The sequence below is a fragment of the Zingiber officinale genome, chromosome 2B, assembly GCF_018446385.1.
Source record: "Zingiber officinale cultivar Zhangliang chromosome 2B, Zo_v1.1, whole genome shotgun sequence".
In the NCBI taxonomy this organism is placed as follows: domain Eukaryota; kingdom Viridiplantae; phylum Streptophyta; class Magnoliopsida; order Zingiberales; family Zingiberaceae; genus Zingiber; species Zingiber officinale.
The window spans coordinates 75,515,202-75,537,442 of NC_055989.1; the positions used below are offsets into that span (position 1 = coordinate 75,515,202).

At 44.1% G+C, this 22,241-nt stretch overlaps 1 protein-coding gene across 1 annotated transcript; it reads right to left on the bottom strand.

Annotated features, from left to right (window-relative positions):
- Nucleotides 1-8,845: 8,845 nt before the first annotated feature.
- On the bottom strand, nucleotides 8,846-11,882 carry LOC122045918 (disease resistance protein Pik-2-like). Its single transcript, XM_042606352.1, has one exon. The coding sequence runs from the start codon at nucleotides 11,817-11,819 to the stop codon at nucleotides 9,054-9,056; it is 2,766 nt and encodes a 921-aa protein (XP_042462286.1). The 5' UTR covers nucleotides 11,820-11,882; the 3' UTR covers nucleotides 8,846-9,053.
- Nucleotides 11,883-22,241: the final 10,359 nt, after the last annotated feature.

Below are 22,241 nucleotides of genomic sequence, written 5' to 3' on the forward strand. Positions count from 1 at the left end.
GGCAAATCCATAAGAGATTACATCAATCCATCATACAAATACTCCCTTAATCCTAGAATACAAGATCTACTCCATGAATCGAGGAAGAATACCCGAAGAAATAAAGATTACAAGCATTTCTTAAATCCCCAATCCAAGAAACCAAGAAAGGGGAAAAGAGAAAACTTATCTACGAAGAAGCCTCGCCTTCGGATCCAATCCTCCGAGTCAAAATCGTCAAGAACTCCCCTCGAATCGCCCTGAAATCCTCCCAAGAATGGGAGGATACCACCAAATCTTGCCTTCTCCCAAAGGGGAGAGATCCCTTTCAATTCATGAAGGAGGGTTTAAATAGAGCAGAAATCGGCGCCACACGGCCCCATGACACGCCTGTGAGATTCACACGGCAATGTCCAGCCTCCTTCTCCGCCAGCCGCACTACTGCAGGACTCACACGCCAGACCCTTCGCTCTCCGAATGCTACACGGCCGTGTGATGCACACGGCTAGGACCCTTCTGCTCTCTAGAAATGCTACACGGTCGTGTGGTGCACACGGCCACCACCTGCTTGGCCTCTGGAAACCTCACACGGCCGTGTAGATCTCCACGGCCATGTAAGGCATCTGCTCTAATTTCTTCAAATCAAGACACGGCCATGTGAGATTCACACGGTCATGTCCTCTTCCCTTCCTGTTAAAACAACACGGTCGTGTGTGGTACACGGCCTGATGCTCTCTCTCCCTTTAATTCCTTCCAAGCTTGCCCGAGGACGCATAATCTTCACCAATTTCGACTCCTGTGTACAGAAAATACACAAAAAGCAGATCTCCGAACCAAAAGAGTAAATATGCTAAAAGGAAAGCTGGAAGTATAAAAATGCATAGATCAAGCATGCTCAAAGTATGTAAATGTGCGTAAAAAACATGCATAAAAGAGTATATAATCTAAGCACATCAGTCTTTTGAGATAAACAATGCGAGGCTCAGGCTCTACGCCGAGGCCTTTGAAAAGCTCAGGGCCAACTTCGTCAAAGTTGTCATACAGAAGATCCCCCAAGCTGAGAACCAGTCTGCGGACGAGCTAGCCAAGCTCGCTAGTTCGATATCGCCGGTCGTCATCCAGCAACCAATCGAGCAAGTGTCCCTGGTGGCACACATCGACCGGATGGAAGGCCTCACATTCCCGAGCGATTGGAGGACATCCATAATATAATTTTTGTGATCGGAAGCCACGCCGTCCGATCGGGAGGAAGCCCAGCTATTGAGGAGGAGAGCCGGCCAGTTCACGCTCATCAGGGATCAATTTTACAAGAAGGCATTCTTCCGACCGCTGCTAAAGTGCGTCAGCTCGGAGGACGCAGAGTACATTCTCCAAGAGGTACACCAAGGATCTTGTGGAGGTTATCCGGGCGGCCGATCTTTGGCTAGGAAGATCTTGCTGGCCAGATACTTCTAGCCAACCCTATAGGAAGACGCCGCTTGGACCGTCGCTTCCTGCCTTTCTTGTCAGAGGTACCACAACTTCTCCCATAGGCATACGAAGGAAATGAAGGCGTCCACAGTATCCTGCCCATTCGACTAATGGGGCTTGGATATCGTAGGGCCTTTCCCCATGGCGACCGGTCAGCGGAGGTTTCTACTGGTGGCAGTTGACTACTTCTCCATGTGGGCCGAAGTCGAACCCCTGGCCAAGATAACCGAGCAGATGGTTAAGAAGTTCATCTGGCAGCATATAATTTATCGGTTCGGCATTCCTCGTTGGCTCATTTCGAATAATGGCCGGCAGTTCGTCGGTCAGCAGCTCGGAGAATGGTGCAAGGGGTATGGCATCGAACAACACTTCACCTCCGTGGCATACCCTCAAAGCAATGGTCAAGCCGAAGTGGCCAATCGGGAGATCCTGCGGATACTTCGGGTTCGGCTCGACCACGTGGGAAGAAGCTGAGTGGACGAGCTGCCGGGCGTACTATGGGCCATTCGCACAACCCCAAAGGAGGGAACAGGGGTAACACCGTTCCACTTTGTGTACGGAGGCGAGGCGGTCGTCCCAGTCGAGGTCGAAGTAGAATCCGACTGGATACAAAGCTACGATAGGGACAATGCCGAGCGAAGGCAGCTGGAGTTGGACCTAGTTGACGAAGCAAGAGCTAAAGCAGCCATTCGGCTGATGGCGTACAGGCAGAGAATGAAGCAGAATTACAACAAGCGTGTAATTCCCAGAGCATTCCAGGTAGGCAATCTTGTGTGGAAGAAGCTGAAGCCGGTCGGCGATGTGAGCAAGATGGAAGCTCCTTGGGCAGTGCCCTTCAGAGTCGTCGAGAAGCTCCGATCGGGTGCATACTATCTGGAAGACGAGGACGGACGGCGGCTAGAATTACCATGGAGCGCAAACCATCTCCAGTCGTACCGAGCGAGGTAAAAGGTGCGCTAATGATATGTCTCGTATTCCATGTATGCCTCGTTTGTCTGTATCCTTTGGCTGCAGGAGTAAAAATTAAAAAAGACAAAGGATATTAGCATTTGTTGCCGAACGGGCTGAATACCGTCGAGCGGCGACGTTAAACTTTAGAATCGAACTGGAGACTATAAACCCCCCGGCTCAAAGACCGTCGAGCGGCGACGTTAAACTTTAGAGTCGGACCGGCAAATATAAACCCCCCGGCTTGAAGACCGTCGAGCGGTGACGTTAAACTCTAGAGTCGAATCGGCGACTATAAACCCCCCGGCTCGAAGACCGTCGAGCGGCGACGTTAAACTCCTGAGTCGAACCAGCAACTATAAACCCCCCGAACGGGACAGCGTCTCGCAGATAGACTGAGGCCCAGCATCTAGGGTCGATGATCAGCAAGCCTTGATCCTAAGGACGGGGAGAAAACGATGGCGTGCGCTTACCAGCGTCGATCAATGAAAAACTAACGGAAGTTCCATGCGGAATGAAGGTCGTTTGACCGAGCGGCACAGTTGAGAAAAACACTTCTAAAAAACTAACGAAAGTTCCATGCGGAATGAAGGTCGTTTGACCGAGAGGCGCAGTTGAGAAAAACACCTAATGAAAAACTAACAGAAGTTCCGTGCGAAATGAAGGTCAAGCGGTGCAGTTACAAGAAACACTTCACGGAAGCTAATAGAGCAAAAATTGGCATTCCAAAAATTATAAGTTCGCCGATCGGGAGGATTACAAAAAACACTTCATTCCAGATAATTGAAAACATGCTTTGGAATGGTGGTGAGAAGCGCCGCATGCTCCGTAGCAAGGATGACCACGGATTCGGGGAGCTGACCCTTGGACTTCAGATAGTCCGTCGTGGCGGTGATAGCCAACTCGAAGGCAATGACCATCCGGTCGCAGACCTTTTCGGCAAATTCCTCCGAGCGGATGTACTTCTGCCTCAAGGTGGCAACACGACCTAGCTCCGCCTCCTAATACTCCTTGAAGGCAGCGCGGGAAGCATCGAGAGCTTCCTGCAGGGCCTTCAAATCGTCCCTGAGAGCCGCCGCCTCGACCAAGCGGCTCTTCTTCTCGCGGTCCAGCAGATCCGCAAGCTCTTTCACCCGCTGCTCCAGAGCCCTCGCTTCAACATTCTTTTTGTCCAGATCGGCGATCGCGGTATTCTTCCGATCGGTGGCCAAGCTCATCTTCCGGTCAAAGGTCTTGACCTGCTTCTCGTATTGGGCCAACATGTAGGCCTGGTCAGCCGTCTTCTTCCGCTCGGCCTCTAGCAGGCCCTGGGTTTTTTCTAATTCCTTTTGTAGATCAACATATGAAGGGCCTTGAGAAGAAGACGGGCTGCCCGGACTCTTCAGTCTCTTCAGCTCCTCCTCCACCATGGCCAAGCGGTTGGCGACGACAATGTTTTCCACCCATCTCTGATATACACAGGAATGTTAAAATATCGATCGAGAAGACTACATAAAAAAGTGGAAATGAGGCTTACCCCTGTCGACTGTTGCATGTGGCTGTCAGCCAGTTTGTCAAGCCGTATCATGGCAACACGGGCCCGGGTGTCCGCCCACATCTCAGCAAGGGGCCCCTTGATGGTGATCATGTGTTCAGGAGTCGTCGGCTGATCTGACTCGGCCATAAACACCTCAGTGGGGAGGTGCAGGGTGGCCTTAATAGTGCGGCGCCGGGCAGGAGTAGTGTGAGCGGACGCCGAGGGATCGGAGGCCGGACTGGACATCGTGGACAGAATGCTCGATTGGCGGACTCGGCGAGGTGCAGGAGGGAGAGAGCTGACCGGCACTGCTTCGATGGGGTCCGCAGGCAGATCCAGTTGGGAAGGGTTCCGGTCGGAGGAGAGCGCCTCGACTGATGGCGCTTTGTCGCGGGGAGATGTGGTACCCGTCCGCTCGGACGCTTGCACAGCGGAGGTTGCCGAACGGAGTGGCATCTCAACACGCCGTCTCTTCTGGTTGAGGGGGAGTTCGTCGTCCGGCTCTGAGTCATCCTCCCGAACGGAAAGGCCCTTGCCGGAAGTTGCACCACCAGTCTCTTCCACAGGTGAAGCTCGAGCGACCGACTCCCCTGCATCTGCTTCGCTCTCACCCTCGTGAGAGCCAACCGGAGCAATGCCCAACTGCTCCATTTCCTTGGTCGTTGCCGCCTCGAGCGCGGTCACTTTTTTCTTCAAGATCCCGAACAGCACAGACTCCATTACAATGTTCGCTGCAAGAAAAAGAGAAGAAAATCAGTTAGAACTCAAGGAAAATGCACAAGTAAATTTCTTACCAAAGCTGTTCGGGAGGGGGGTCCGGCTCGGACTAAAGCCAAACATATACATCACGCCTTCAGGAAGAAGCTTGTTGATGTCGAGCTTCAGACCGGTTAGCATATTCGTTGCTTGGAGGTAGTCCGGTCGAGTTTTATACTTCTTCAGCTCGGGAGGGGCGGGCGGTCTGACCTGCCATTTAGTACGGAAAGGGAGCCGCCCGGGAATACGAAGAAAGAAGAAGTTCTCTTTCTAATGTTTGTTGGAAGAGGGCAGTTTATCAAAAAAGACTAAGCCGGGCTGAGCCTGAAACAGATAAGTGCTCGGCTCGGACTACTTGGGATAGTAGAAATAATAGAAGATTCCGGGCAGAGGGAAATGTTGTGTATCTTCAATAATACCACAACTCCGCACAGAAGGCGAAAAGTGTTGGGAACCAATTGGGCGAGCGGAATGGCAAAAAAGTTACAAATTTCAACGATGAAGGGGTGGAGAGGAAACCGCAGGCCGACTTTGAACTGTTCGCGGAAAAAACAGATAGTGTCACGCGGAGGGTTGTGTGGCCGAGCGGAAGGAGAAGGTAAAATCAGTTCAAAATCAGAGGGGATGTCAAAGGCGTTTATCAAGCTCTCGGCGTTCCGCCGATCGAACCGCGACTCCATGGTAGTATACCATGGGTTGAGAGCGAGGTTCGCAGGCTGGGAAGAGCTAGCCATCGCCGGAATAGTGGAGGAGGCAGGGATCAGAAGAAAACGCGAAGGCTCAGAGAAGATGAACGAACAGTAATCGGAAGGCAACAGGCAAGAATGCGGCAAGGAACGTAAAGAAAACACAAGAACCAACGGGAGAAAGGCAGAAGAACCTTACAGAAAAGTTGATCGAAGGGAGAGGGCGAGGGGTCGCCGGAATGCCGGGGAACAAGGTCGTCGGAGCGAGGAGCGCAGGGAGAAGCTTCTGAGCACGCGGCGACGAAAATGCGGTGGAAGAAGGCGACGAGAGCTTTATAAGGATGGGCTTGAGCCGCCCGAGCCATCGGATGCAGGTCACATAATCCGAGGCCCGCATCCAACCATCCATTTCAAACCGGTGAACGTCGCGTCGGGCGTAAGGTGGTGGCCGTGCGATGACGTCAACAGTGCCACGTGGCACTCGATTAAAGGAGGGCATTTAATGAGCCCCATCACGAGGCAGAACCCGCGTGCTCAACCATAATGGCGGAGATTTGCATGCATTCCGAGAAGATCCCGCGGACATCATCACAGGCCATCGACAGGCCAGTCGGGTAGCCCTCGGCAATTAGCCGACCGACGCTTGTCGACCCCATAATGGCCGAGCGGAGTTACACTTTCGAGAGTGGCAGGATAGCTGTCGCTTGGCCAAACTCATAGTCCAATCAGTCGGACTTGGCGCCTCCTTCGACTAGATTTGAAGGGGAGGCATGTGATTCGGTGATAAGGACGGGGGGCCCTCGTTGGCGGGAGGTTAACAACACGTGGAGGTCAATGGTCAAGAAGGTCAACCCCAAGGCCGTGCCGAGCGGACAGAGGTCGTGCTAAGCGGAGTAGCGGACCGACCGGACACCCGGCCAGGGGTCTCCCGGACCGGACGAAAGACAGCCCGACCAGGGGTCGGGTTTCCGATGCTCAAGGTAAAAGAGTTTATGGCCGGGCGGACAGGCCGCTCGGCCGAACCGCAGGACAATAAGGCGCAATTCCATCCGAGCACATGAGCAGGGCTTCCCCGCCTGGGCCGAGGTATGCGCATTCCCGGAGGCCATGAGCGCCGAGCGGCTGGTCCGATCGACCCGGGAGCAAGTAAGAGCGCTAGGAGACAAAAAAGGATAGCTGATAACTTCATCCTCGAGACACCTGCCGCCGACAAACAGCATGGTCGGCGGCCGGAGCGGACAGAGTATCGTACGGTGGAAGTTTCCACCGTCACATCCGGGATATGCTCGGACGATTGCAGAATGGCGTCAGGCATGCTTTTCTGACACAACTCTACTGAGGTATGTTTGGGGAAGCGTGCCTGCGCCTCCCCGGGGTCATATATAAGGACCTCCAGACTTCAATGGAGGTATTCAATTCTCATCACTGTAGCCACAGTAGCGTTGCCTTGCTCTTCTTCTTCTTCACTGCCTGACTTGATCGTCGGAGGGTCGTCGCAGGGAACCCCCCCCTCCCCCGGCTCGGCTTCTTTGCAGGTTCACCGGAGATCTACATCACCAGTCGAAGATAGCGGAGAGCATCACGTCCCCAGCGTCGATCGACTCAACGCCCAGACAGGATCAGTAGAGATTTCGGCGCCATCACCCTGACTCCTCCTGAAGACCACCCTCTTCTTTTCCTTCTTCTTCCGAAGGAGTTCAATACAAGGACAACGGACGACGCTCTTTGAGGCAATGTCGACTCCGCTGCATTCATGGTCTATGTGTCTTAGAATCTTTAGTTTTACTTAATTTCTATTTTGTCGTAAGATTTGATGAAACTAAATACTTGTTCTTGTATTTCCTGTTATTTGAATTCACATGGCTTAGGATTTAAAGATTTAACACATGTGTACTAAAAAGTGTGCGCAATCTACTTATTTTTCATGATGTTTCTCATCATATCCCAATGATCATTCTCTCCTAATCTAAAATCAGTTACTCCATTTTATATATTGAAGTTCTTCTCGTTTCCCTTTTCTGGAGAATTTAGTCTATTTATTTGTTATTACTAATCAAAACTAGTTATTTCCTTGGATTGATGGAAAAAAAAAACTTTTGTTCATTTCATTTAAATACTTATACTATACTTGATATTATCACGTTTTTGGTCATAAAGTTAGGGTCTGATGTTATTCTTCTAGTGGAACGTTTTTTCTTTACGAATCATGATATTTACATGACGATCATAAATAAGCTTGAATTAACTTGAAGCTAAGTTAGTTTTGTATGTGTACATCTAAATCAACATAAGTGTAATCCCTCTATTTCAAACCATCAACATTCTACTTTTGACGACGAACCAAGTAGAAAACTAGCATTACCTGCCAATGGTTGCAAATATATAGGGGCGTTTAAATTAAAACTGTCATTACCTTGTCAAAGCAAGGATGGCGGAATCAAAGCAAAAGCAGGGAGCTTTGAATTTGATATTTTGTTCTTCTCCTATTGTTTTCATGGTGGATTTCAATTTCTTATCTTTCATTGTGTTTGCAATTACCTATATCTAATGTTGTCAAATTGTTTGATTTTAATATTTATTTCTAATTTATATATGCGTGCTAGCCGTTCAGATTATTATTATTATTATTATTATTATTATTATTATTATTATTATTATTATTATTATTATTATTATTATTTATAAAAGATGAGGAATTTTGCATGAAATTAGAAAATTAAGAATGTGAGATTGAGGTTAATTAATTGTGTTATTCTAACAATTTTAAAAAATATACAAATCATTTTTAAAAGCTCATTAAGTTATCAAAGTGATATAAAAATTATTTGATAATTTTTTTTTGTTTGTGTATTACAATCTCATTTATAATTTTCATGTGGAGCTAAATACTTGCAGAATTTAGATGATACTGTCTTTTTTGAGATGTGATGGATCTCATCCCCAGATAAACCTAATTAGTATCATTGATTAGTTCTGAATGATCGGTCCGGTCCTATGAAATTTTTCGCGTCCCATTTAGAGAAAAAATTCATGCAAATTCGCTATAGCTAAGGATCGAATCACAGGTGTCTAAGTGACAATCTGAATGTCCTACTGCTACATCATAATTCAGGAGCATCTCATAGGTGATTTGTGTGACTATTGATAGTTGGAATAGGACATATTATGGAAAAATAAATAAATTCTATTCACGTATAATTATGAATCATTTAATTACTATAAAAGAAAATTCTATAAAAATAGTTTAGATAAATAAGTTTCCTGGGCTGTTTTCTGTTTCTAATAATTACCAAGCACAGGATGATAGTTAAATTATATAGATTTATTCCTGAGAACAGAATGTTGACACTTCTAGTTTTCACTTACTACATGTCTAATTCAAGAACAATATGGTACATATCAGTTATATAGTATAATGATATTCTCTTAAATCATATTGGTTTTATATAATCACTCTTATTTTGAATAGCAACGTATTAAGAGAACAATGTTTGAAGATTACATTACATAGTGCTTCGGAAATACAGAGGCTAACAAGCAACGCATGATGGAAGAGATTGACAAAGGATAATTTGAATAGCAAAACAAGTTTGAGAATTAAGGAAGATATTAACAATGGATATGTTAGACAGGAGAACTAGTACACACCACACCAGATGTTTAAATAATTTCATCTTTGCATTAACAGAAAGCTCTGCTTACTCTGAGTTAAACTCCTCCCTTGCAGACTGGGGTAGTGTTGCAAAACATTTGGGACGATTGGAATGGTTTGCTGCAATATTTTTGACCATCTCTATTACATATTGATTCGGAGTATAAATGTGAACCTCCCTTAGCCCATGCAGATGTTCTATGCCATTGGTTAATTCATGGGGATAAATTATTTTAAGAATTTCGAGGCTTCGGACTGCACCTTCTTTGAAACTCACATTGAGCCGTTCAATTTTCAGGAACTTAAGTTGTGCGAACCCTCCCCGATCGAAGACCAAATTCTCATTATGATTGACGAATGACTCAATTCCTAGTCTCAGGTTGACCAAAGCGGGGAGATTTCTCAAGACTTGTAGATCCTCGAGCTGCAGTAGTGTGCGGAACAGAGATATCTTGACAACATGCTTCAGAGATGCAAACCAAGGAGGCAACTCGTAAAGTCTGCATTGTATCATGAGCTTGCCGAGCAGCAATGGCGGCGAAGCTACCTCATTTAGTGCCTTTTTCAGACTGCAGTCTCCCCAATGCCAAATCGTTAGAGATCGAAGGCTGCCATTGAGCTTCGAGAGCAGGGCGCTCATTCTGAGTGATAGATCAGAGCCACCAAAACTGATGGCAAGCTTCTGGAGGTCTACAAGCTGACCAATCTCTTGTAGCGAATGCACATTATGAGCACGTGCCGTTCCAAACGTGGTAAGTCTTTTCAACTTTCTTATTCCTTTCGGGAACGTGAGGAAACCACCAAGCAGATAGACCAGTTTTTGGAGTTTGACGATGGTATTGGGTAGTTCTTCAATATGAGTTCCTCTTATATCCAAGAACTCTAGATTCTGCAAATCTTCTATTGAATCTGGCAACGCTGATATATCACAGTTTCTTAGAGACAAGTACTTCAAAAGAAACAACTTGGAAAAGCTCTTGGGGTGGAGATGATCCAAGTCACTACATCCTTCCAGGTCAATTGCCCTCAACAGCCTATGTTTTCTATAATCCTTCAGTGGTGGTACATCCGCACCAAATGAAGAGAAGGATCGGAGGTGGCACAGATCAGTGTTAGGCCCTAGTCCACTGCTTCCTTCATGCCATGATAAGCGTCTTATCTTCTGATATTGCGGCAGATTCGTGGGGTGCTCATTCAGTAGCACTGCAAAGTTCACCTTTCTTGATATCGAGATTATGACTTCGAGCATCATGTCATGGACACGGCAGGATTTCACTGTCCCATTATAATTGAATTTTGATGGCTGCACCAAGCTGCGACTCACCAACTCATTGAAGCAGCGCTCGGCGACTTTCTCAGCGGGGAAGCCGCCTACGTCACTCACAATCCCTTCAGCAATCCACCGTCTCATCAGACGCTTCCGACCAATCTCATAATCCTCAGGGAAGATGCCTAAGAACAAGAAGCAAGGCTTGAGATCGTAAGGCAAGTCATTGTAACTTAAACCTAGTATCTGATCTATCTTTGACAGCTTTTTATTAGTTTGCATCTCCAAACGAAATTGGTTGCGCAAGTCTTTCCATTCCTCAAAATTATTATCAGGCTTGGAAGCTAGAAGACCTCCGATTGTCAAAATTGCAAGTGGCAGTCCATCGCACTTTTGCAAGATTTCTCTGCCAATATTTTCTAGCTCTGGAGGACAATTATAGTCCGGTGCATCAAATACTTTTCTACAGAATAACTCCCAAGATAGCTCAGGTGATAAAGGAGAGATTTTAAATATAAATTGACGATTACGAGAACAACTTGTATTTGCCACATCCTCAATGCGGGTGGTCACTATGATCCTACTTCCTTCTTTACCTTGTGGCAATGCAATGCTCAAGCTTTCCCATGCTTCAACGCTCCAAACGTCATCAAGAACAAGCAAATACCTCTTTCCATGGAGATGGTCTCTGATAGTCTGCACCAGTTGCGACTCGTCCATCACGTTCAGAAGTTGCTCAGTGTTCAGACGGGCATCTTGGCACCCAGAAACATCTCGGAGTTGTTCCTCATTGACGGAAATTTGTCGAATAATCTTTTTGAGAAGCTCTTTGATGTTGTAATTTTGTGACACTGCGATCCAAGCTCGAGATTGGAAGTGGCCTCCGACGATAATAGGATCGTCATAGACCGTCTTAGCCAAAGTTGTCTTTCCTAAACCACCGAAGCCGACGAGAGAAATCGCTGTAAGCTCGGGACAGTTCTTGTTTATCACCCACCCGATGATCTTATATCTACTCTCGTTGATGCCCACGAGTTGAGCTTCCTCTACAAAATGGCCGATGATCCGTGGATCTGAGTATCTGTCGGTCATGTCCAAGCCAGTAGCGGTGCCAGAGCTTGTAGATTCATTTGGGTGGAAATAGCGATCGTGCCTTTTTTTAACATCTTCTACTTGAACCTTCAATTTCTTGATCTCTGAAGCTATGTTATGGCGATCTTTCAATGATTTTATGCTGAGAAGGAAGTGCTTGAAAAAACCTTGTGTCGATCGGAGACGGCAGTCGAACTCATCGATCGAGTCTTCGGCATCGTAGGCAACCTCACTCAGTTCCTGCACCCAGTTCTTCAGTTCAACATTCAGATTGCTCCTGGTTGACATGGCCGTCAAGAAAGAGGTGATGCTTTTGTGCTCGGCGACTATGTATCGGACATCATCTTCGACTCCGGCCAGCAACGCGGCTTCTTCCTCTAGCATCTTCCCTAGTTTTCCCGCGATGGAATGAAAGGAGAGGTCCACAAGCTTCATAGCTATCGTCGTCTCCATGCTGCCAATCTCCGTCCGGCGGTGGTTAGGACTTAGGAAGAAGGATGCCGACGATGAAATAGGTCAAGCTGATAACTCAGGTCCTCTCGTTTTAATTTGGAACATTAAAAAAAAAAGCTAAAATTATTATGATTATTATGGTGTGAAAATGAATACCAAGACATTGGCTAATAAAAAAAACTCTTATTATGGTGTGAAAATTATACTGATAACTAATAAAAAAATTACATAGAATTTAAATTCAACTTACAATAAGAGATGATCTGTACGAATAATCTCAGGCGATCAATAGTAGCTAGTTTTTGCTACGTGCCGAAGAACGATAGATTAGACTCGGTCATCAATCGGGGCAAATCTACTGGGCAGCAGATCCGTATTGCCGAACCGAGCAATCCAGAGCATAGAGTCGCAATAGTAAGGCCGACCAGGTAATTCGGTCGAATGGGCAATAAGGTCAGGCGGACAGTCAGGCCTAGCGAGAGGCAAGCTGAGCGAGCAGTTCGGCCGATCAGACTGCGTGGAGCGGTTGATCGGGATGTAGTGTCGAACGGTCGAGCAGTCTGGTCGAGTGTGGGGCTGACCGGGTCGGGCAGACAGGCCGGGATGTGTGAGAGGTTGGTCGAGCGGATAGTGACTGACCGAGCGAGCTGACAGGTCGGGCTATGAAAGAGACCGGGCGAACAGGTGCCAGTCGGGCGAAGATTCCGAGCGGACAGAGAAGTTTGTCAGTCGGACGAAGAGACCGATCGGACAAGCTGACCAAGGCCTATGAGTCGTAATTTCCCTGAAACAGCTTCTGCTGCTTTTTCTCTGTGTCTAAACCTATGATCGTAGCCTTCTTATATAGGAGCTCAGATCAACGGCTGCTTTAATGGTCTTAATGATCATTATTCGCCGAGCAGCGAAACGCCCACCGTTTTACTCATTATCGCTCGACCGTTTTAATTCTGCATTAATCTCGAATTTAATGCATCTGCTACACAGCAGCAAAAGGTGTACGTGGCAAAATGTTAGTTATTGGTTGTCCCAACTGGTCTGGCATTCGGCGCGCATAGGTCGTGTCGGCACACGAGTCAACATGGTTCAATACAATCCGGGCCTTGGATTTGCACCCCCCTTGTGCACCCACGCGTGAAAGAGAGTCTCTCCCCATGTATTTGTTCGCATCCACAATACATATGAATCAATATAAATCAACTTATATATCCTAAAACTCCCAATGTGAGACTAAAATCTTATTCACACTAATTTTTACCTTTTCTCCATTCACACTTACTCAACATAATCTTCATCACGTCTTCGTCGTTACAATATTTCTAATTTTTTCATTCACTCGATTTGGAAAAAATCATAAGAAAAATACTAGTGGATAAGTACTCAGTGGAAAAAGAAATCAATATGATAATTAATTCTAAATTAAAATTTTATATTATATTAATTTAATTTTAAAAATACTTAATGAGTAAGGAAAAAATTATTATTATTTTAAGTATTTTGTTTCCCAAATTAAATAAATATACAAGCATCAAAGAAAATAACATTATTGAAAAATAATAATTTTATAGTTGATCTAAAATATCTCTTGATCAATTATATAAAGAAAATAAATAAACAAAAAAAAGAGCTTTAATATGAACCATTTGAAATTAGTGCGGGGAAAATTCTATCGATGAAGACATGATAAGGATTGTGGTCGTCGACAAATTAGTATATGCTACATTAATGTGAAACATGCAAAAAAGAGTTTGGAAATGTGAAGTTTAAAATGTGAAAATGGAGGACCATCGCTATGTTTGACCGAACTTGTTAATTTAATTAGTGACCAAATGATGCTTTATTATTAAAAAATCTTTGTATAAATATAAACTTAATATAAGAGTTACTAGACGACATAATATTGTCCAGTCTCGCTGAGTTTTTCAGTAAAGCATGACTATTCTTTTTTTTGGATTGTTGAAATGTCTTTTGCATAAATGATAAACCTAGGATCGAACATTTCTTTAGGTTGACAAATAACCACTTCTTCGCAGAAATATGCTTTTGGTGGTTGTCATATGTCATGCTAGCTAATATTAAATTGTCAAAATCGACTATAAGGATTTTCCTATAGAAGTTTTTAAGACTTGGTTCATCAACCTTAGGGTACTAGGAACATTTGAATGTTCAAAATGCATGACTAACTAGTCTAGGGGGTTAGTGATCGTAAGGTAGAGGCCATCACAAATTGCTCAATCTCTTTAACCTTCTAACATATGTAATTTGTCTTGAAATCATTATTGAAATGGATTAGGAATGCTCTTGGATATAATTTGGCATTACACCCTGTTTGTAAGTTGTCAAATTTACTTCAATATTCAATTATGTTTATGTTTGGTTGTTTTAGATTAATTCGTACAGTGTATTGTTGGTTTCTAAAGTATATTGGAATATATTTTTAATTTAGAAATAGTTCAATTATTCAAAAATTTATATATAATTAATTCTAAATCTAAAGTTTATATTATATTTAATTTAATATAAAATACTTAATGAATAAGAAAAAAAATATTATTTTTTGAGTATTTCGTTTTCCAAATTAAATAAATATACAAGCACCATGGCTAATAATACTATTAAAAAAAGAATAATTTTATAGCTCTTAATTTGAATTATCAAGTCTACGTTCATTAGATAAAATATCTCATGGTCAATATAAAAATAATAATCAAACAAAAAATGAGTTTTAATATGAACCAATTGAAATTAATGTGCGCATAATTCTAACGACGAAGACAAGATAAGGATGGTCGTCGACAAGTTAGTACATGTTGGATTTTATTTGTGTGAAGTGGGCTAACATATGAATTTATATCGTTAAAAAACCAAACCTGTTATGTGATCTGATTTAAGTTGATAGGATTTTGATTATTAAATCTGAACTTCATAGGTGTAAAACCCTAAACTTATACCGGCATTATCTATGAACTAACAACGGATATAGATTCTCTATATAAGGTTTTGGTTCCTGTTGAATTAGGGATATGATAGATTGTTGTGTTTCCTCATTGACATAGAGATTTTGACGCCGTCACCCTAACTCCTACAAAAGACCATCCTCTACTTCTCCTTCTTCCGCATGAATTCCGGTATGAGGACGACACTCTATGAGGCGATGTCGACTCTGCTGCATTCAGGTTCTATGTCTCGAAATTTTTAGTTGAGCAGAAGACGTGGCTAGCAAGAAGGATGAGATAGGAAGGAAATCGACGGGCTTGGTGCATCTGAAGGACGAGATGCTACGGAAGAGTACATCCACGGACGAGAAGAAAGCACGCGGTAGTCCGAGGGACGAGAAGGCAGGGAGGAAGACTCACAAAAGGATGTCGAGATATAATAGTGGGCTTGATGCTAGGCCGAGCAGGTTCACCGCTCGACCAAAGTTTCACTGTGCCTATGCTGTGTCCGATCGGCTGAACCTCCGTTGTAATTGTACCGAGCTTCGTTGCCAGGCTGAGCGGGATAACTGCTCTGCCATGATTCTGCATGTCCTTTTGGCATCCAACACCCCGTGAGCACTGATCACTTGGCACGGCTTCTTGAGTCTAGGGTCGGCCCGGACCGACATCTTCTTCTCCAGGTCGGCAACATGTTATACCGACCGGCCATATGATACATCCATTTGGTCACACTATATCAGAACGTTGACCACCTTGACTTTGACCTCCATCGTGGTAACTGACCCTCGCTGGGTGGGACCCCTCCTTATCACCGCATCACATGCCTCCCCCTCAAGTCTAGACGAAGGAGGCTGCAAATTTGACTGACTAGATAAAATTGTCTATGAAGCTTTCCACCCGATCGACTTTGACACTCCTTGGTTATTGCTCGGACAAACGTGACCTAATGGTCGTCTTGTCGCTCTTGTTGAAAGCTACCGTTCGACCATATGTGTGCTCACTTAAGCCGATCAGCACAACAAACATTTGTACTTGAAAAACATTTTCCTACACTTCTTTGGATGAGCGCGACCCAGGCTGACGTCAGCCATACTTCTGGGAGATCGTGCAAATCCCGGCTCATGATGGCTGAGCGTGCTCCCATGCCTCTTTAATTACCTTCATTAATGTCGTCCCATGGTTAGGCGCCACGTGTCCTGCCCGTTGCCGCCGCACGCTTGACGTGACAGGCAGATATCTGCTGGCAATGTAACGTTTGGCGCTTTGAATTCGACGACCAGATTTGTGCTTGGGTTTTTGCGACCTAGATCAGACAGCTCCGGTCGACCAGCCTCCAGGTTTATAAACCCGTGTCCCCACCTCCCTCTGCGTCTCTCCGTCTAAGAGTTCTTTGGCGACATCCTCTCTACTCCGCGATTTTCTTCCTCCGTCTTCCTCCAGCGACCTTTAGTAAGCTTTCTTCCCCTTCCATCGCCTCTTTTCTCTCTTCCACGATTTTCCTTCATCATTCTTCCAGCTGCTTTCAGTAAACTTCCTTCTAGTTGCATCTTTCCGACGTCTTTGTTTTCCCTGCTTTTTGCGATGGCTAGTTCTTCACAGCCTTCCGCCGACGTCCCTGGGCTTTGGTATACCTCTACCAAATCCAAGTTTGACGCTGGTGACGCTGAGAGTCTGACTCTCCGCCGCCCAACTGTCTTTGCTTTTTAGGGATCAGTTAACCATCGGTCTATGGTTTCCTATTCACCCCTTCTTTCCCGCCGTTTGTAAATACTTTCACATCTCCCTTCATCAATTAGTGCCGAACTTTTTTTGGCTTCTGTGCGGGGTAGTTATTCTATTCCGCCTACACAACATTCATCTCACTCCTTGAATCTTCCATTACTTTTATTATCCGAAATTGTCTGAGCCAGGGACCTTCCTTTTCCAAGCTCGAGTGGGCTTAGTTTTCTTTGACAAAATGTCGACCTCCAACAAGCATTGGAGGGAATATTTCTTTTTGTACGCCTTCCTGAGCAGCCAGACTTTCCACCCCACTAGCAGCTCGAAGTGGCAAGTCAGCCTCCCTTGAAATAGTACAAGAGCCGATCGGACTACCTCAATGCAGCTTCAATGTTGGCCGGTCATAAACATGACATTCACAAGTTGCTGTCGGAGGGTGTCCTGTATATTTTCGGCCTGAGTCCAATCCACACTCAGCTTCCATCCAACCTAGGTATGAAGCTTCTTCACTCCTTCCTTTGATGCTAACTGATTTCTCTTCGTCTTTTGCACCTGAAGTCATGCTACATATGCGTCTGGACGGAAAGCCAAGCTTGTCGATGCCACGATCAATGCGACGACTGTTGAGGAGCTGGAGAGTTGAGGCCTGCAGTCGGTCAACTCTCAAGAAGATCCACAAGAAGAGAGCGAAGCGGCCCCCACCTTGGTGAGCAAAGGGGCAGCCAGTTGGACAACCAGCGGTGGAGCGGCTGGTGGATCACACCCTCCATCCGAACGACTTCCTGTCGCTCAAGCTGAGGGCTCGACCTCCTCAGGACAGCCATTGATAAGGCACAAGAGGCGTCGGGTGGAGCCTTCATCGCGCTTCGCCTCCTCGATGGTGCGAACCACCGAAAGGGTTGAAACTTCGACCCCCACTCCCGTTCCTGAGATTGTGGCCTCTACATCCTCTGATGGGACGCTGTCACTATCCAATCTGTCGCAGGGAACTCTTATTGCGCTGCCAGTGTCCTTCATGCCACCACCTTCGATGGTCAAAAAATCTGGCATCCGTCCGGCGTCTTCGTCTCCGCCATCCAGCCGAGCGACCTCGGCTCAATCAGCCCCGAGCGGCGAACGTCATATAATGGCAATTATTCATCTGTTGACTGAGGAGTGGCGTGAGTCGGCTAACGCTGAATCCTGAGCCCCCGAGCATCAGATCATTATCTAGGGGCAGCTCGCACAGATATGGGATGACGTCCGAGCTTGTGCAGCGATGATGCCTCCAGGAGCGCTCGCGGACAGCCACACCAAGATGTCCACTAGGGTAAGTGTTGTATTCATCTTCTTAATTTACCTCCGATCGGTGCTTACCTTTTCCCAATCATTCGTAGTATTGGATAGAGAGTCTGGCCATGTGCTAGAGGCTCACCTTTCTGGAGGAGGAGGTCAAGAAATTGAAAGCGTCGGGCGGCCAATCATCCACCTCTCAAGGGCTGACGCATGCTAAGGTGGCTAAGTTTGACATTGTTGATCACCCACCCGATGATCAACATAAAGTTTGATCATGATTATGAAATAGATTCATTTTGTAATCATAAAGTTTGATCATGATTTACTATTGCAGTTCAACATAAAGTATTTTATAAATATGATTAGACCCTTGTAGGTCACCTTTGAACTAGTTGAAAATTGACATGTATTGATCACATTTCATGTAATTTTCATGCTACACATCCACATCTTGATCTATGTCATTAATAATATTAGTATTATGATTACTGTTAGGGCTTGTTACAATCATATATAGTAACTATGACCTCTTTAGTCCTATACCAATGAAGTTAATGGAGCAGATTGTTTATAGGAGGTATTTTGTACCAATAAAGTTTGACATTGTTGTTGACGTCAACTAAGGTTTATCATATGTTTTACACAAATTATATGTAGCTCAAGTGGAAGATTGTTGGATTTTATTCCTTTAGGTGTGCTCACATGCGATTTGTCACATATGAATTTATGTCGTTAAGAAACCAAACTCGTTATGTGATATGACTAAAGTTTATTGAGTTTTAGTTATTGGATATGGACTTCATATGTATAGAACCTTAAATCTACATAATGATCTATATCATTAATAGTATTGGTATTATGATTACTGTTACGGCTTGTTACAGTCATATATACTAATTATGACTTATTTAGTCTTATACCAATGAAGTTAATAGACTAGATTGTTTATAGGAGGTATTTTGTACCTATAAAGTTTGACATTGTTGTTGAAGTTAGCTAAGGTTTCTCATATGTTGTACACAAATCACATGTAGCTCAAGTGGGAGATTGTTGAATTTTATTTTCTTTAGGTGGGCTCACATGCGATTTGTCACATACAAAATTATGTCATTAAGAAACCAAACCCATTATGTGATATGACTAAAGTTTATTTGGTTTTGGTTATTAGATGTAGACTTCATATGTGTAGAACCTTAAATCCACATCATCATTATCTATGAACTGATAACGGATGTGTATCCTCTATATAAGGGTTTGATCCCTGTTAAATTATGGATCAGACAAATTTCTACGTTCCCCATTGATGTAGTGATTCCGGTGTTCTCACCCTAACTCCTCCTGAAGACCACCCTCTACTTTTCCTTCTTCTTCCATAGGATTTTTTATACGAGGATGACGGACGACGCTCTCTGAGCCAATGTTGACTCTGTTGCATTCAGGTTTTATGTCTCAAAATCTTTAGTTTTTCTTAATTTCAATTATGTCGTAAGATTTGATGAAACTAAATTCTTGTTCTTGTATTTCATGTTATTTGAATTCATGTGGTTTAGGATTTACAAGATTTAACACATGTTACTAAAAAGAGTGCGCAATCCACTTATTTTTCATGATATTTCTCATGATATCCCAATGATTATTCTCTCCTAAATCTAAAATCATTTACTCCATTTTATTGAAGTTCTTCTCAACTCGTTTTCCTTTTCTGGCGAATTTAGTCTATTTATTTTGTTATTACTAATAGAAACTAGTTATTTCTTTGGATCAATGGAAGAAAACTTTTGTTCATTTCATTTAAATACTTATACTATACTTGATATTATCACGTTTTTGGTCATAAAGTTGGTATCTGATGTTATTCTTCTAGCGGAATGTTTTTCTTTACGAATCATGATATTTACATGATGATCATAAATAAGCTTGAATTAAATTGAAGCTAAGTTAGTTTTGTTTGTGTACATCTAAATCAACAAAAGTGTAATCTCTCTATTTCAAACCATCAAAATTCTACTTGTAACGACGAACCAAGTAGAAAACCAGCATACCTGCCAATGGTTGCAAATATATAGGGACGTTTAAATTAAAACTGTCATTACCTTGTCAAAGCGAGGATGGCGGAATCAAAGCAAAAGCAGGGAGCTTTGAATTTGATATTTTGTTCTTCTCCTATCGTTTTCGATGGTGGATTTCAATTTCTTATCTTTCATTGTGTTTGCAATCACCTACCAAGCACAGGATGATAGTTAAATTATATAGATTTATTCCTGAGCACAGAATGTTGACACTTCTAGTTTTCACTTACTACATGTCTAATTCAAGAACAATATGGTACATATCAGTATACTATAATGATACTCTCTCAAATCATATTGGTTTTATATAATCACTCTTATTTTGAATAGCAACGTATTAAGAGAACAATGTTTGAAGATTACATTACATAGTGCTTCAGAAATACAAAGGCTAACAAGCAACGCATGATGGAAGAGATTGACAAAGGATAATTTGAATAGCAAAACAAGTTTGAGAATCAAGGAAGGTATTAACAATGGATAAGTTGGAGAGGAGAACTGGTACACACCACACCAGATCTTTTAATAATTTCATCTTTGCATTGACAGAAAGCTCTGCTTCCTTTTAGTCAAATCATACGCCTTAAGCAGACTAGAGTAGTTTTGCAAAACATTTGGGACGATTTGAATGGTTTGCTGCAATATTTTTGACCATCTCTATTATATCTTCATTCTCAGTTTGAATGTGAACCTCCCTTAGCGCATGCAGATGTTCTATGCCATTGACTAATAATGATCTAGGGGTAGTGGGCAAATCTATTTTAAAAATTTCTAAGGCTTCGGACTGCACCTTCTTTGAAACTCACATTTTGCTCTATAATTTCCAGGAATTTAAGTTGTGCGAACCCTCCCCGATCGAAGACCAAATCCTCATCATTATTGAAGAACGACTTATATCCTAGTTTCAAGTAGACCAAAGCGGGGAGATTTCTCAGGACTTGTAGATCCTCGAGCTGCAGTCGTGTGTTGGACAGAGTTATCTTGGTGACATGCTTCAGAGATGCAAACCAAGGAGGCAACTCGTAAAGTCTGCATTGTATCATGAGCTTGCAGAGCAGCAATGGCGGCGAAGCTATACCTCATCTAGTGCCTTTTTTAGACTGCTGTCTGCCCAATGCAAAATCTTTAGAGATCGAAGGCTGCCATTGAGCTTCGAGAGCAGGACGCTGATCTCCTCCAGCATTCTGAGTGATAGATCAGAGCCACCAAAATCGATGCCAAGCTTGTGGAGGTCTACAAGCTGACCAATCTCCTGTAGCGAATGCACATTATGAGCACGTGCCGTTCCAAACGTGGTAAGTCTTTTCAACTTTCTTATTCCTTTCGGGAACTTAAATCCTATGAAGGGACCACCAAGCAGATAGACCAGTTTTTGGAGTTTGACGATGGAATTGGGTAGTTTTCTAATCAGAGTTCTTCTCGTATCCAAAAACTCTAGATTTTGTAAATCTCCTATTGAATCAGGCAACGCTGATATATAACACTATGTTAGAGACAAGTACTTCAAAAGAAATAACTTGGAAAAGTTCTTGGGGTGTGATCCCGTCCGGAAGCTGAGTTAGATGAAGATGATCGCGGTGTCACCGGTGTTGACGGAAAGTCGTCGAGCCTCCTAGATGACCTGGCAGCATGCGGAAAAAGGCTCCCACGAGCGGTCTGACGATGAGAAGGACGAAGTTGCTAATCCTGCGCACACTCAGACGAGTCCACGAGTCGTTAGAGGCCAGAAACCAGAGAAAAAGTCCCTGGGTTAGGCCCTCCGACGATCAAGTCAGGTACTTTTTTTTCCCAAAAGCACAGAGAAAAGACGAAAAGTAAAGATGAGTAATAAATGACGAGTGAACGTACCTGCATAAGGGACAAAACATCCCTTTTTATACTGCAACGGATGTTTCTGGGGTCTGGCGGGTGTCAAGGAATGTCGGCTGTCAGGCTTTGTCTGGCGGTGAATGACACGCGACACCTTCTCATAGGTCGGCGGCAGAACCAATGGGGTAATGAGCCCCGACTGCTAGCATATTCTCTGACACTCTAATTATTCTCTGACAGGTAGTTACAATTCCCTTGCTTACTTGTCATGTAGCGCCTGGTATCCTCCGCTCGTGATTGTTAAGCTGGGTCTTTGTATTTGCTAACCCCGATCTAATATCTTGTTAACCCTGATCTGATATCGCCTCCAGACCTGTGCATCTAACATTGTCCTATGCCTCTCATATTGTAGACTTCCACTCGGTCTTGCCTCTTACTTGCATTACGTATCGTGCCCTGTATACATTAGTTAATGCCTGTTTATTCCAACTCCCAAGTTGTACGTCTGCCTTCATATAACCCGACCTATATGCCTGTCTTTGCATATCTTGGACCACGAGGCTATAAATTCTGACATGTATCCTTGGCTGACACATTCCGACCTGCTCTTTTCA

What these genes read in the sequence shown, in the direction of transcription:
- LOC122045918 (XM_042606352.1), bottom strand. Translation starts at nt 11,819, where the DNA reads ATGGAGACGACGATAGCTATGAAGCTTGTGGACCTCTCCTTTCATTCC.